The sequence below is a fragment of the Dermacentor albipictus genome, chromosome 3, assembly GCF_038994185.2.
Source record: "Dermacentor albipictus isolate Rhodes 1998 colony chromosome 3, USDA_Dalb.pri_finalv2, whole genome shotgun sequence".
Lineage (NCBI taxonomy): Eukaryota > Metazoa > Arthropoda > Arachnida > Ixodida > Ixodidae > Dermacentor > Dermacentor albipictus.
In genome coordinates, this window is record NC_091823.1 from 116,287,649 (window position 1) to 116,303,641 (window position 15,993).

The 15,993-nt window shown below is 49.2% G+C and overlaps 1 protein-coding gene across 2 annotated transcripts in view; it reads right to left on the reverse strand.

The window, feature by feature from the left end:
• LOC135916881 (adenylate cyclase type 8-like) overlaps positions 1–13,698 on the reverse strand; it is a 729,759-nt gene extending 716,061 nt beyond the window's left edge. For both annotated transcript variants that reach the window (XM_070535961.1, XM_070535962.1), the window contains exon 1: positions 13,153–13,698. In XM_070535961.1, the coding sequence (XP_070392062.1) occupies positions 13,153–13,289 (137 nt within the window). In that variant the 5' untranslated portion in view covers positions 13,290–13,698. The remainder of the gene's footprint in view (positions 1–13,152) is intronic.
• Between the last annotated feature and the right edge of the window lie 2,295 nt (positions 13,699–15,993).

Consider the following 15,993-nt stretch of genomic DNA (forward strand, 5'->3'; position numbering starts at 1 on the left):
AAGGCACTCTCTATAATCGCCTGCCACTTGCGCTTGCACGCCTAGCGGCAACAAAACAACCACATATTTGTTCATGTTTTAACAACGTGACAAATGACGCTACGTGAATTTTTTTCGCACGAAGACAAACACGCTTTGTGGCTTCTCATCTCTTCAGGGCGTTGTTACATGTGGTCTCTTTAATTAAAAGTTCGAGTAAGGTAACGTATAATTATAGTAAATCTTACACGAAGTCCCCTGTAGTGGATGAACGCAATTACTCGAGGAAGACGCAGGAAAGCAAACACTAAGATGGGCGTCCTTGAACGTAGAAGAATACTGCCGTGAGAATGCTGATGATGCACGGTCGCTTTCGAACGCTCTAGAGAGCCCAGCCATATGCACGGTGTCCTCGCTAGCGCAGACCAAGTATTTTAAAGGAGTTGTCATTTTGCGTGAACAAAACAAAGCATCGAGTGTTCACAGTTTGGTTGAGAAGCTCCCAGTAACGTCTTGTTGATGACATTCAATTGCATAATTACAAATTATTACCTTATTCTTTATTTGCCGTAGTAATTGGCAAGTCGCCAATTAGACTGTTGTGACAATCTATAACAAACGTCGAACTCGGATGCACTGAGCAAGATAAAATTACGCGGCTAAATTTTTCCAACTGACAGAGGAACCCGCCGATGCGTGAAAAATATCACGTGGTTACACGCGTCCACCCCACAATCAACACCAGAAAGCCGCGTCGCCAGGTGGATTTGCTGGGCAACAAGCTAGTTCACGTAAAAAAAAAGAATGAAACAGCTCGCATGGTTATCGCTTTATCTGTTGCATGCGGCCTCCGTGACCGAGATTCGATCCCGCGACCTCATGCTCAGCAGCCTAACACCGTAGCCACTGAGCAACCACGGCGGGTTTTCATTAATGAGAGGGTAGCAGTAGTTGTAATACAGCTGAATAGGAGGTAAAAAATAATGGTACTACAAATCTACGCTCCATCCTCCAGTCACGATGATGAAGAAATAAAAAAGTTTTATGAAGATGTTGAATTAGTGATGCAAAACGTGCAAACTCAGTATACTGTAATCGTGGGCGACTTCAATGTAAAAGTGGAGAAAAAGCAGGCTGGTCAACAAGCAATTGGCAACTACGGCATCGACTCTAGGGACACTGGAGGAGAGATGTTGGTAGAATTCGCGAGAAGGAATAGGCCCTGAATAATGAATATCTTCTTCAGGAAGCGCAATAACAGGAATTGGACCTCAAAACGCCATAAGGGAAAAGCAAGAAAAGAAATAAGTTTTCTATTCGCAGTGGATCCCAGCATAGTGCGAGATGTAGAAGTGTTAGGTAGGGTAAAGAGCAGGTGTAGGATTTCGCTCAACTTGAAGAGAGAAAGAGCAAAATTAATCACGAAGAAACAGGCCAACCTAGATGCAGTAATGGTAAAAGCAGACCAATTCAGGCCGGTTCTCGTAAACAAATATGAACCTTTAGAACAGCAAGATGAAGATAACTTAGAGGTAATGAATGAAGCCGTAATTAGGCTGATTTCAGAAGCAGCCATTCAAGTGGGAGGTAACCCAGGCAGCACACCAGCATTGGTCCAACCATGGCCCAATGCTGGCAGAAATTGGTACCAATGTTGGACCAATGTTGGCATATTGGCAAAGTGCAACCCAATCCAATGTTGGCCCAGCGTTCAAGCCAAGATTAGACCAATGTTATGCCAATGCAGCAGCCATTGTGCTGCCAGCGTAGGACCAGCGTTAAAGCCAACATTGGACCAATGTTATGCCAATGCAGCAGCCATCGTAGGACCAGCGTTATAGCCAAGATTGGGCCAATGTTATGCCAATGCAGCAGCCATCGTGCTGCCAGCGTAGGACCAGCCTTAAAGCCAAGATTGGACCAATGTTATGCCAATGCAGCAGCCATCGTAGGACCAGCGTTAAAGCCAAGATTGGGCCAATGTTATGCCAATGCAGCAGCCATCGTGCTGCCAGCGTAGGACTAGTGTTGAGCCATATCGTTACCAATATTAATGCCAGCTTTGAGCCAATGCCCTTTGCATGACGAATATTCTAGATATGCTGGCTTTAGAGCACGCACATATTCTTACCGCAAACATTTTGCTAGCGGCATTTTTTGTAGCAATTGTCCCCTTACTCTCTTCCTCAATAGTAGCTAGGAAAGCTCGACAAAAAGATGTCAAGAAGCAGAAGTCATATATGACTGCAAATAATAATAAAAGAATACTGAAATTGACGTTTATGACAGTTTATTTGCGAATAAATTTTCACAAACAGGCATTTTCCGTGGACCTAGATGGGTGACACTCGGTTATCTTCAAACAGTTTATTTACAGGCACTGCCCTCAGGATAGGAATTGGGCAAGGTGCCGAGGACGGTGGGCTGGCCAGGGGCTTCAGGGCATGGAGCTGACGTCGGTAGGCAGGTTTGTCAGTGCTTGGATGACAGCAGGCTTATCAGGCCCCCGAGGACCACGATAACGCGGTGGTTTCGTTGATATTGCCAACATATCCGATAGCGACTTCACCATTACTTGGAGGAAATGTTTGCACTGTAAAATGAAAAGAAACAATGTCAGAGATGTTGGTATGACAAATGTATGATGGAGAGTTTTCATTTGAAAAATCGCCATACTGCAACAATATTATAAGTCTGAGCAGAGAGTTCGAAGGGGTGAATCAAGAAACTTTCTTGCAAGAGATTTGTCAAGTAACACTTCCTAATATTTCGACATATATGGCATACCTTGTACAAGATGTAACGTAACACTTAGAACAGACATAAAATGCGCAGTCCGCTTTGTTTACAGCTCACACTTAGTCAGCGTAGCACTTTAAAATTAAAAATTGCAGCAAAACCTGCTGCAGCACAAAAAGCCTAGTTTCAGACAGTGTAGACACAATGCGGCCTTCGTGCGAAATTTTTAATGTGGAAACCGAGAAGTTCCGTCAAGAAACACTAGTAAAAGAAGCATTTATTCGAAAAGAAAGAAATACTGTCAGCTGGAAATGATGCTTGACCTATACCAGTGAGAAGAAGCGTGGTTCCTCGGTATCACTAGCAGGATCAGGCCGCACGCGTGGCTTGATAAAATCATAGTCCTGGAATTTGGGTGAAATTCACAGAGATTTACACGTGGTTCTACTCCAGACACTATTCAAAGGCTGCAAATAAAAAGAGCTATTTAATTACAGGCATTCTACATTAGCCAGGCCTGTTTCAGTAATATATATACCGCGTGATATTGCTTGGGTGATATAGCTTGGGTGATATTGCTTCTGATAAAACTTATAACATGCGCAAAACAAATGCACTCACCATTGTATGATCCATGCTTCTTTGTATCTGAGTTCATCCCACATCGAAGACGGTGCCCACGAGCGCCGACTTCTTTTCTAATTGTTGTTTCCCCTATATTAATTCTAACACTCACAAAAATTCGTGGCCACATTGCTGCGTATTTCAAGATGTAGGCTTCTCAGTAGGAATGACGACAGCAAGCGAGCATTTTTCACGAGAGGAGTGCGCTGGCAAGAACGAACGGCAAGCACTCAGGTGGTGTTGCACCCAGTCGGCGTGCTAGCGACACATAGAAAGAAAGAGTGAAAGGAAAGGGGAACGAAGAATACGGCGTAAACGCCACTTTCCCCCGCTGGACCTAGCCCGAACGGGTTTTGGGGTGGCAGCGATGGAGGGCGACAAGGAGGACAATAGTGACCCCGCCGCTTTCCCCCATGCTTCCGAGAGCACCCAATTCGACACAGCAGCTTATGGCTGTCTGAACGCTTGACTGACAGCATTGACCAGGCTCACCTGGGTGCGTGAAGGAGAGGCAAGGGGGGTCTGAAGGACGGAAAGCTAGGCCGAAAAAAAAAATCCGGAATGCGCCGTGCCTACTAAAGGCAAAGACAAGAGGTTGTTGACACGCAAATGGCAAAACGTGCAATTAATTTTTTTTCTGTCAGGGGCATTCATACAAGGAGCTTACTACACATGCACGAACAAACAAATATATTAGAATAGGAGCATGATGTCGCCGCAACATGCCATGCATGCTAAACAAACAAACAATAGTTTCACTAATGCATATGCGCTCCATCTCGATGCAATATAAAACGGTTCCATCAGCTCTGAGGCACTGTAGTTCTCGATTCTCCTCAGAATCCTGTCCCACTAAAGCCGCGGAGCGTACATGCAAAAAATACAATGCGCAGGCAAATTCGCAATACCGTTGCTTCTTATGGAAAGCTCAAGTTCTTATTCACGATCAATAAAGCAGTGGCTAAATTTATGCGACTTCCCCTGCTTGCTACGTGGTACACTGGCTTTTCTCTTTAAGGGACACATTTCGGTAAAGGAGAAGTGCAATAATGGCGGTGTACCATTCATGGAGTTGACATGGGAGAACATATTTTTGGTTCCTGCGCAGTGTGCCTGTGATCAGTGCGTTAGTTTTCAAAACACGTTGTTCAATCTCACCAAGTCGTAGAGCACTAAAAGCCGACAAGGCGAAAATTAGCTTATTACGGGCCAATGTCCTCCAAAGAAAGCCAACTACTAACCCATATTGGCAAATCCATACCAAAGTCGGTCCAATAATTCCCGCCTTGTTGAACGGCAGTGCCAATATTGTTTACTGACTGTGTAAAGTGGACCAACATTGGATCTCTATCAGAATGGCACAGCCAATATTGTTTACTTACTGTGTAAAGTGGGCCAACATTGGATCTCTATCAGAATGGCACAGCCAATATTGTTTACTGACTGTGTAAAGTGGACCAACATTGGATCTCTATCAGAATGGCACAGCCAATATTGTTTACTTACTATGTAAAGTGGGCCAACATTGGATCTCTATCAGAATGGCACAGCCAATATTGTTTACTGACTGTGTAAAGTGGGCCAACATTGGATCTCTATCAGAATGGCACAGCCAATATTGTTTACTGACTGTGTAAAGTGGGCCAACATTGGATCTCTATCAGAATGGCACAGCCAATATTGTTTACTGACTGTGTAATGTGGGCCAACGTTGGATCTCTATCAGAATGGCACAGCCAATATTGTTTACTGACTGTGTAATGTGGGCCAACGTTGGATCTCTATCAGAATGGCACAGCCAATATTGGCGCCACGCTGTTAACCTTAGGCCAACATTGGGCCAGGATCCAGAATGGCACTGCCAATATTGGAACCACGCTGTTAATCTTAGGCCATCATTGGGCCAAGAAGTGCCAATATGTTTCCAACGTTGGCCCAACCTGACGTGCCGCCTGGGAAGGCATCAAGGCAACCAGTAGGCAAGCTCTCCGAAGTAACGAATGGCCAAATAAAAAAACGCCAAAGCATGAAAGTCACGAACTCAAGAGGTCAGATAGAATTCGATTATCTTCCAATACTGGTCAACAAGAAGAAAGTCAGGGATATTCGAAATCAGAACGTGGGAAAGATTGAAGAAGCGGTAAGAAATTACCGCAGCATGAAATCAGTGAATCGAAAACTTGGCATAGGACAAGGCAACATGTATGCACTGAGAGGTAATCAGGGTAACGTTATCAGCAATTTCGACGCTATAGTAAAGGCCGATGAATAATTTTACACTCAGCTGTACAGTACCCAGAGCAGCAACGCTACCTTCATTCGAAGTAGTGATGAACAGGATACAAAGGCTCCTTCTATAGCTAGCGATGAAAGCAGAAGGACCTTGCAAGACATGGCCAGGATAAAAGCGGCAGGAGAAGGTGGAGTAATAGTCGACATAATCAAAGATGGAGGGGATGCCACGCTCGAAAAGCTTGCTGCCCTCTGCACGCAATGCCATACAACTTCTTCCGCGACTGTTTTTCCCAGCATGAAACGAGCCCCTGAATACAAGAGAGGTGCCTCGAGCAGCCAGTCGCACGGCAATTTTGCGTGCATTGGCAGGCTCTCCTTTCACGCTCGAAAAAACACTTTCATGTAGGGCGTATTCAGCAACAGAAAGCTGTATCGGCAGTTTTTCATGTCGCTCTACAATTTTCTCATAGGCACTTTCATCTAACTATAATGCTTGAGAAGTTGATGAAATAATTAAGACTAATTACCTAATTAGGTGGAATGAAAAAAAAGTTATTTGAGTACATCTAAGCGACGGTAAACAACATTACCTTTCTTTTGTCCGGCTACGTGACACTTGCATATCTTTAATGTTTGGCTAAAGTTACGTGTAGACATCGTGTTTATATATTAGACGAAGCTAACAGACAATGGCGACTAGGAGAACACTGTGGAATAGCTTGTTTATTTAATTGAAATGTAGAGAATATATGTAAAATTGGGTGAGGAGAAAACTGGCCGGAAGTGAGATAAGAACACACGTCTTTGCATTACGCGTGCGCTGCGCATTAAGTGCATTACCTGCATCACCCGTGCGTCTTTGCATTACGCTCCTTACAAAAGGAGCTACCGCAGTACCGTTTTCCCGTCCACGCTCTTGGGTATGTATGTATGTGTAATGGAGTTAACCATGGAATGTTTGCGAATGCCACCGCTCCCGGCCTTGGCGTTGGATGTAGAACACCCTTTCCGCCCCAAGGCGCCATGTGATATGTGAACTTGAGAGAGGGCAACTGGCTAATAAGCTCTCCTATGTTACATGAACGCATCAAAGCTGCCGAAGTCTAGACCCTGGCTATATGATGAATGACAGGAAAAGGAACCGACGGGCCCGGTTTTAGTAAGGGACAACCACATGAAGCCAACAGACAATGACAACAAGGAAGGCATTAAATAAACACGTAATGCCCCTATACGCTTTCCTTGTTGTCACTGCTGTTCTTTTCATGTAGTTGTGACTAACTAAAACCGGGCCTCTTGGTTCCTCTTTTTAACGCTCAGTAATATATATATTGAAGTGGGGTTTATGTAGCTCGTTCGAGGGATCGCAAGTAGCTCTAGATACGAGTCCTAGCGCTTCGCACCAACAACCCGCGCTCGTGTCTCGCGCCGCAGCGGTGGCAGTCCGCACAGTGCCACATGCATATTACCCACTACAACTACAGTGCCACATGCATATTACCCGCTACAACTTCCCCCGGGGCGAAGAGGAGCCATCCTGGCGACCTAAGGCGATGATACGATAAGGGGGTCGTGGTACGGCTTCAGGCGGCTGACGTGAACAGTCTCGCGGCCACGGCGGCGTTTGTCCGAAGATGGCGTCACCGGTTCGACCACATAATTCACAGGCGAAGTACACGCGACGATCCGGTACGGACCTTGATATTTCGGGGCAAGCTTTGGGCTAAGGCCTGGAGCTTGGAAGGGCAGCCGAAGCCAGACGTGAGAGTCCACGGCGAAGGACTGTGTGGGCTGATCGTTGTCGTGGCGATCTTTGCGGATTCCTTGGGTATCCGACGTGAACGAGCGAGCCAGTTGGCGGCACTCTTCAGCATGGCGAGCAACTTCGGAAAGAGGGGTGAATTCAGAGGCATCCGGGTGATATGGTAGTACGGTGTCGAGGGTAGTGGATGGTTCACGCCCATAAAGAAGGAAAAATGGTGAGAAGCCTGTGGTAGCCTGAACAGCGGTATTGTATGCGTACGTCACAAAAGGGAGGACATCGTCCCAATTGGAATGATCCGACGCAACATACATGGTGAGCATGTCCCCAAGGGTGCGGTTGAATCGTTCCGTTAGACCGTTAGTTTGTGGGTGATACGCCGTAGCGGTGCGGTGAATAGTGCGGCACGCGGCGAGTAGCTCATTAATAACTTCGGACAAGAAGACGCGGCCTCGGTCACTGAGCAGTTCTCGCGGTGCGCCGTGCCGTAAGACGAAATGCCGTAAGATGAATGCGGCGACGTCGCGAGCAGCAGCCGAAGCAAGTGCAGCAGTCTCAGCATATCTTGTCAGGTGGTCTACTGCGACAATTATCCAACGATTTCCGGTAGCGCTGCATGGAAGAGGCCCATAAAGGTCGATGCCAACCCGATCAAAAGGACGTGCAGGACACGGTAAAGGTTGCAGAGGGCCTGTCGTATGAGAAGATGTCTTGCGTCGCTGACAGGCTGCACATGACCGAATGTATTTGCGGACATAAGAATACATGCCGCGCCAGTAGTACCGCTGGCGGAGCCGCTCGTAGGTTTTCAGGACGCCAGCATGAGCTTGTTGTGGGTCTGCATGGAAATACGTGCATACGTCGGAACGCAAATGGCGAGGGATGACTAGTAGCCATTTGCGACCGTCGGGCTGATAGTTTCGGCGGTACAAGATGGCGTCCCGTAGCACGAAGTGGGTGGCTTGGCGACGAATGGCTCGAGGGCATGTGGACGTTGAAGAACTGCTAAGAATGTCAATAAGAGAAACAATCCACGGATCTTTTCTCTGTTCAGGCGGCATGTCAGTAACAGCAAGCGTAGCAACCGGGCACTCTGTGGATGAAGGTGGCCTTTCGTCGGATCGCATGGGCGCACGGGAGAGCGCATCTGCATCAGAATGTTGGCGCCCGGATCGATAAATGACGCGAATGTCAAATTCTTGGATCCGAAGAGCCCAACGTCCAAGACGCCCCGACGGGTCTTTCAGTGACGCAAGCCAGCAGAGCGCGTGGTGGTCTGTCACAACGTCGAACGGACGGCCATACAAGTAAGGGCGAAATTTGTTTAAGGCCCAAACAATAGCTAAACATTCTTTTTCCGTGACAGAATAATTGGATTCTGCCTTCGTGAGAGCACGACTCGCATATGCAACCACATATTCTGCAAAGCCAGGCTTCCGTTGAGCAAGGACGGCCCCAAGACCAACGCCGCTGGCGTCGGTATGAACTTCAGTCGGTGCACTCGGGTCGTAGTGGCGTAGAACAGGCGGTGAGGTAAGCCGACGACGCAAAGTGGTGAAGGCTTGGTCACACGCCGGAGTCCAGTCGCGAAGGTCACCAGAGCCAGCCAGGAGCTTCGTCAGGGGAGCGATGATGCAGGCAAAATTGCGCACAAAGCGGCGAAAATAAGAGCAAAGACCGACGAAACTGCGGAGCTCTTTCACTGTAGTCGGCCGCGGAAATTCTGCGACAGCACGAAGTTTGTCAGGGTCGGGAAGGACGCCGTCTTTGGACACGACATGGCCAAGTATGGTCAGCTGGCGGGCTCCGAAGCGGCACTTTTTCAAGTTAAGTGGAAGGCCGGCGGTGGTAAGGCAAGTAAGGACTTCGCGTAGACGAGAGAGGTGAGTGGTGAAATCAGGGGAGAAAACTACCACGTCGTCTAAATAACATAAGCATGTCTTCCATTTGAGGCCTCGTAGAAGATTGTCCATCATCCTTTCGAATGTCGCGGGTGCATTGCAGAGGCCGAATGGCATTACGGTAAACTCATACAGGCCATCAGGCGTAATAAAAGCTGTCTTGGAGCGGTCGGATTCATCCACTGGCACTTGCCAATAGCCCGATCGCAAGTCCAAAGAAGAAAAGAATTCGGCACCATGAAGACAATCTAAGGCGTCATCTATGCGCGGTAGAGGATAGACATCTTTTCGTGTAATCTTGTTGAGGCGACGATAGTCCACACAGAAACGAATCGAGCCATCTTTTTTCTTAATGAGTACTACAGGAGATGACCAAGGGCTGCAGGATGGCTTGATAACACCACGTTCAAGCATGTCTTCAACTTGCTCGGCGATGACACGACGCTCGGTGGATGACACGCGGTACGGACGCTGGCGTAATGGTGCGTGATGTCCCGTATCAATGTGGTGAGAGACGGTACTTGTGCGGCGTGAAAATCATTTAGAGGCGTGAAAATCATTTAAAAGAGTAATAAGCCGCTCACGTTGTGTCGGCTCGAGGTCAGCGGCAATAGAGCGACAAAAAACATCCGGTGGTACTCGGTTAGATGGCACATGGGGTGCCAGTGCTGTTACGTTGGCAGTATCCACGTCGTCGGGAACAGGGAAATGCACAATAACGTCAGCGTCCACAGTCTGGATGGTACCAATAGTCTCGCCACAGTGCAAAGCCAAAGTGTACGAATTTGGGTTAGAAATCAGTATTTCTGCAGCCCCATGGTGCACCGTGAGGAGAGCGAAAGGCAACAATATAGGCTGGCGGCGAATGAAGACGGCAGCGGGTGAAAACATGACCGTCGCTTCGGCAAGCGATGCGCATGAAAGAGGGACAAATACCGCGCTGTGAGGGGGAAGGTCAGTATCGGAAGCTACACAGATCCTGGTAACATCATGAACTTTAACGTCGTGAGATGGCATATCGCACAGAACGGAGAACTGAACCTCAGCACGTGCACAGTCAATGACGGCGTGATGGCGCGACAGAAAATCCCAACCGAGAATCACATCGTGGGAGCAACAAGTTAGCACAAAGAAATCAATCGGATACAAAATGTCTCGAATCAACACCCTGGCAGTGCACATAGCGACTGGCTGAACTTGCTGTGCACTGGCTGTTCTAAGCAATAATACCGAAGGCATCATGGTCACTTTCCGTAATTTACGGCAAAGTTTCTCACTAATCACAGATACAGCAGCACCTGTATCGACGAGGGCAAGACATTTGATGCTATCAACAGACACTTCAATAACGTTAGCGGGGGAAAAACGAGGACTTTGATGTTCCGACGATGACGCAGTTCGTGCCTCAGGAACTGCGGAAATCAGTTTTCCGCCTCAGTAGTACTGGCACTGGGCCTACGACGCATGGGTGAGAGTGAGCGCCGACGAGGGGAAGGCGAGCGACGAGTATTGTAGAGCTGTGACTGCGGTGCTGGTATGTCATCAGCAGCGTAGACTTCCGATGGTGGTCGCTGAGGCATACGGTATGGTCGGAATCCGGAGCTGGGTGGTCGCGCGGTGCCCACGAAGGCCGGCAAGCGCCGGCGGCAGAAGCGCGCTACATGCCCCGGTGTACCGCAGGCATAGCATATTGGGCGGTTGTCAGGAGTACGCCAAGGATTTGTGCCTTGCTGCTGTGCGCTGAAAAAGGGAGCGACCTGCTGGCGAGGCGAGGGCGGATGAGAGAACACCGGCTGGAGAGGCGCTGAAGGCGGAGGAGAGAATCCCGGCAGACGAGGCGCCCGTGCAGCGGCTTCAGCATACGTCAGAGGCGCGGCCACGGGAGCCGGCTGACACGGAGGTGGAAGAGCTTCGGTCACTTGCTCTTGAATTACCTGTCGGATCGCTGGAGCCAAATATTGAGAAGGCTTCTCCGTGGTCGGCAAAATCGAGAGCTGTCGCGCGACCTCCTCGCGCACAAATTCTTTTATTTGCGTCAGCAAAGTTGCGTGGTTGTCGCCAATAACCAATGCTGCTAACGAATCTTCCGTAGGCGGTGGGCGCCGAGCTAAGATGCGTTGTTTCCGTAGCTCGTCAAAACTTTGGCACAAGTTGATAACTTCGGCCACCGTACGCGGATCCTTCGCTAGCAACATTTGAAATGCGTCCTCATCAATGCCTTTCATAATGTGTTTTATCTTGTCCTGTTCCGCCATTGACGGATTCACGCGCTTACACAGGTCAATGACATCTTCGATGTAACTTGTGAACGTTTCACCGTGATGTTGCGCGCGCCCCCGTAAGCGTTGTTCTGCGCGAAGCTTGCGCACAGCGGGGCGCCCGAACACTTCTGTGAAACTTGTCTTGAATCTGCTCCACGTTGTGAAATCGTGTTCGTGGTTTCGGAACCAGAGGTTCGCGACGCCGGTTAAGTAAAACAGCACATTGTGCAACTTTGTGACGTCGTCCCACTTGTTATGCTGGCTCACCCTTTCGTAAGATGACAACCAATCCTCCACGTCATGATCATCGGTGCCGCTAAAGATGGCAGGATCACGCTGGCGCAATGCACCGGAAACGATGACCGTCGGAGGCTGGGGTGCATCTTCCTGGGTAGTTTCGTCAGGCATGGTCGCAGCAGTCGGTAGCGTCCTGCTTCGGAGTTCCAGTTTTTGAGGTTACCCCGCAGCTCCACCAAATGAAGTGGGGTTTATGTAGCTCGTTCGAGGGATCGCAAGTAGCTCTAGATACGAGTCCTAGCGCTTCGCACCAACAACCCGCGCTCGTGTCTCGCGCCGCAGCGGTGGCAGTCCGCACAGTGCCACATGCATATTACCCACTACAACTACAGTGCCACATGCATATTACCCGCTACAATATATATATATATATATATATATATATATATATATATATATATATATATATATATATATATATATATATATATATATATATATATATATATGATTCTTGTAAATTTAGTAGTAGCTATCGTCTATAGACGCCTTTGATCAGTGTTTCCGGTTGACAGCTCTTCGAGACTTCTTTCGTGTAGTCCTCTTTCCTCGGCAGAGCCACAGCAGGTGACCGGTAAGTAAGTGCTACAGATGCTAGGGCAAATCGTCAGGAGTTGCAGCTCTGGTCACACCTTACACCAATTTCGCAATGCTCGCTCACTGCAATCACGGTACTTAATTCCGCAACCAGTGCGGACAGTAATCAATATCATCACAGCAAACAAGACCGTAACTAGTAGTACCCGAAGTAAAATGCCATCTGTGCCTCTGCTCCCACATTCCTTTTCATAAATCCTTTAAGGAGGCCTTATAAGGATCGGACAGTGCTAGCAGACTTAATCCCAGAATATGCGCGTTTATTCCGGAAACGTGATGTTACGTGTTCAGAGCCAGTTTAATGGGTAAAAGAAGGTGCCAGTCCGATGTTTCATTTCCCGTCATTTCGTCAGCTGAACGTACGGTCTAAAATGGGCGCGGATTATAGTGTTACAGTATTATGGCCTGTAGAGCCGGCCGGTGAAGTGCTAGTTTTCCAGCCAATAACACGCCAGACCATCTAGCCTATAACCCACTTTGAATAAGTGAGCGGTTCGCAGCTTGTACGTCGTTCCGTGTCTTACATGATGTGTCCCATCTCAACGCTAGCACCTTTGTTTAGCCTGTCGGCCAGACGTTTGTTACCACGCCGTCATTACCCTCCGACTTGGAGGAGACATTGAGACAAATAGGGGGGCGAGGCCCGTAATGATGGACGTGATGACAGACATACGCCTCCTCACTAGAGATGCAATTCAACTCTCGCGGCTTCTTCGACCACTCCACCTTTCCCCCCACGTCCCCTCGACTCACTCACCGAGGAGCGATGGCAGCCCACTGAGCATCCAGTTGGTTCCTCTGGACGTCCTGGCCGAGTAATTCCCGAGCGGTGGCCGCATCCACCGCGTCAGCTGCGCTCTCCGTTGGCGCATCCTTCTCCCGCGGCGTTGTCATACTCACACCAGACACACACTATATGGTGGGCCGTAGGTACACCACTACGTCATCACCGCTCCACACGTGGAACTGCGCCACCATCACTGGGCACCCGACACAAACAAGCACCACAACCACTACGCTGGAGCCACTTGTCGCTACAGCCACAGGCTCGCACTCGACGCCGACATCCTCGAGGCAGACATCATCCATCAGCGCTGCTGCGCGTTCCGCAGCGATTGTCGCGACCCTTGCGCTGCCGGATTGGGGGCAAAGGTCACCACATCCCGAGAGGCGAGGAGCAGAGCGACACGCACACACAAACGCGCACAAATGCCCACTCGCGCGACCGTACTCCACCCGAGCAGCGCGCAATAGAAGAGCCACGCGAACGGGGGGAAGCCTCCGTTGCTCCGGGGGGTTTGCCGGTGCGTAGCACGCTTCTCTCGGTCTGAACGGTCGAGGCGCGTGGCGCTAGCGGAGGGAGAGGGGAAGTTGCCAGTTATCGGTAATGTTCGTTCCTGCTGAATGGAGATACGAGGAGCGGTTGCGCGTCGTGTAATTGACCCGCTTTGAAAGATAAGGGCGCGCACAAGAGCTTGTTCCGCCGCGGCTCACGTGCAAGCCGGTTCTTGTGCGGCGGCAGCAGGTGCTGAATCGCCCGATATTTTTTTTTCCCCTGGCTTTCTTCTCTTTTGTTGTCAGTTCTGCGATAACAACCGAAAACGGCGCCGTGCCCTTCGGTGGCCTTACAATCGCGCAGGTAATCGGTGCGTAACGGTATCCCGTTGGACAGCACTGATCGGAGGCGTAAATAAAGCGCACCGAGACCATCTACAATATGCGATCCTTTGTTCGAGCCACAGCACAGTAGCGTGAATACTAGCTGGTACGGAAGTTCTACTAGCACAGTAACAGCAACATCAGCAATACCATTAGCAGTAGTTGCACTAGTAGTAGTAAGAAACTTCAATGTACGCGAATAAATGGAAAGGTTTCTAGGTTTGTATTCATCTCTCATTTGCTTTAAAAAGGTTACATGGCAAGCGGTGGTTCTCCGGTGCCCACAACCACAGTCTTACACGGTGCGTCGCATATGTAATGGAGCGCTTTAATTTGATTCTCAACAGCTCCTTCAGTTCTGCCACAAGCTTCATTACGTCGACACAACGCTAGTTTTTTCCTCTTTGTTTTTTACACGGTACATTCGTTTCCTTCTTAATTTCCTGAGAGTGAATCTACGAGGTACACGTGCGATTAGTAAAGTTTCGCGTGCTATCGTGAATACGGAAATGCTGCACGACATTGACCCGCCACGGTGGCTTAGCGGCTATGGCGTTGCGCTGCTAACCATGGGGTCGCGGGATCGAATCCCGGCCGCGGCAGCCCCATTGCGGTGGGGGCGAAATGCAAGAACGCTCGTGTCACTGCAGGCACGTTAAAACTCCCCTGGTGGTCAAAAATAATCCGGAGTTTCCCCCCCCCCTTCCCATTACGGCGGACCTCGTAATTGAATCGTGGTTGTGGCCCGCAAAACCCCAGAATTAAACTCAACTGTGCGACGTTCTTGGAGCGCAGCTCCTTGATTCCCAATTTTCAGCATGAGTGCCTCGTTCTATATTGTGACTGCTAACCGTACACTCTTTTCTCAGCTACTCCCGACATGGTACTGCTAAGGCTGAAGGACGATGTAAGCTTACGAGAAATATTAAATTATCAAATCTTACCTGCCATAACTGTAATATCAACATCAGGCACGCCGCAGTAGAGACTCGGGTAATAACGGTTTCACCCCCTGGGGCTCTTTAACGTGTGCCTAAATCTAAGTACGCGAGCGTTTTCTCTCTCTCTCTCTCTCTCTTTCACTTCGTCTCCAACGAAATGCGTCCGGCGGCATCGAAACCAAGACCTCGAGCTCCGCAGCGAGATGTAGCCACTGGGCTACCCCAGCGCGTATAACCTTATTACACTGTCGACCATCCCATCAAAAAAGAAAAAAAGAAACTTCGCTTTTCTTTTTTTCTTGCGTCGTGTGAGCTGGGACACTCGTACTGCAGACACACAGGCAACGCTCAGACGAGAAGAAGCGAACTCTCGCGGGGCCCCGCGGCGATGGCTGCGACGATTTCACGCATCGCAGAGCCACGTCCCTCGTGCCCTTGACGACGAAATACTTTTTTTTTCTCTCTTTCTCATTCTCTCCCATCAAATTCAGTGGAAGCGACACGCGCTCTGAGACGCACTTGGCGCGGACGGCAGCCTTTCTCTCTAATCGCGTCCGGGAGTCACACGTAGTGACATTGTGCTGTACATTCTAAACAGGCTAGAAAAAGGAAGTCGTGAGCGCTAGAACGCAGACACTCGGGCGTCACGTGCAGCGTGTGGATTTGACTCGGCGACGCACAAGACGAGCCGAATCGTGAAAGCGCTGGCTGGACGCGAAGGATAAACCAAGCGCGCCGGGCCGCGAAGCCGCCGAATGAAAACGTTCCCGCAATTTTTCCAAACCGCTTATAAGCGTTCTCATTTTTCAGCCCAAACAAGGCTAGAACTTGAAGCAAGGTTTGGGTACGGGCTAGTTGGTATTCCACGGTATCAATCGTCACTTACAGCACATACATAGACGAGGGACAAAAAAGGACGACGCAGACAAGCGCTGTCTTCGTCGTCCATTTTTGTCCCTCGTCTACGTATGTGCTGTAAGTGACCATTGATACTAGAA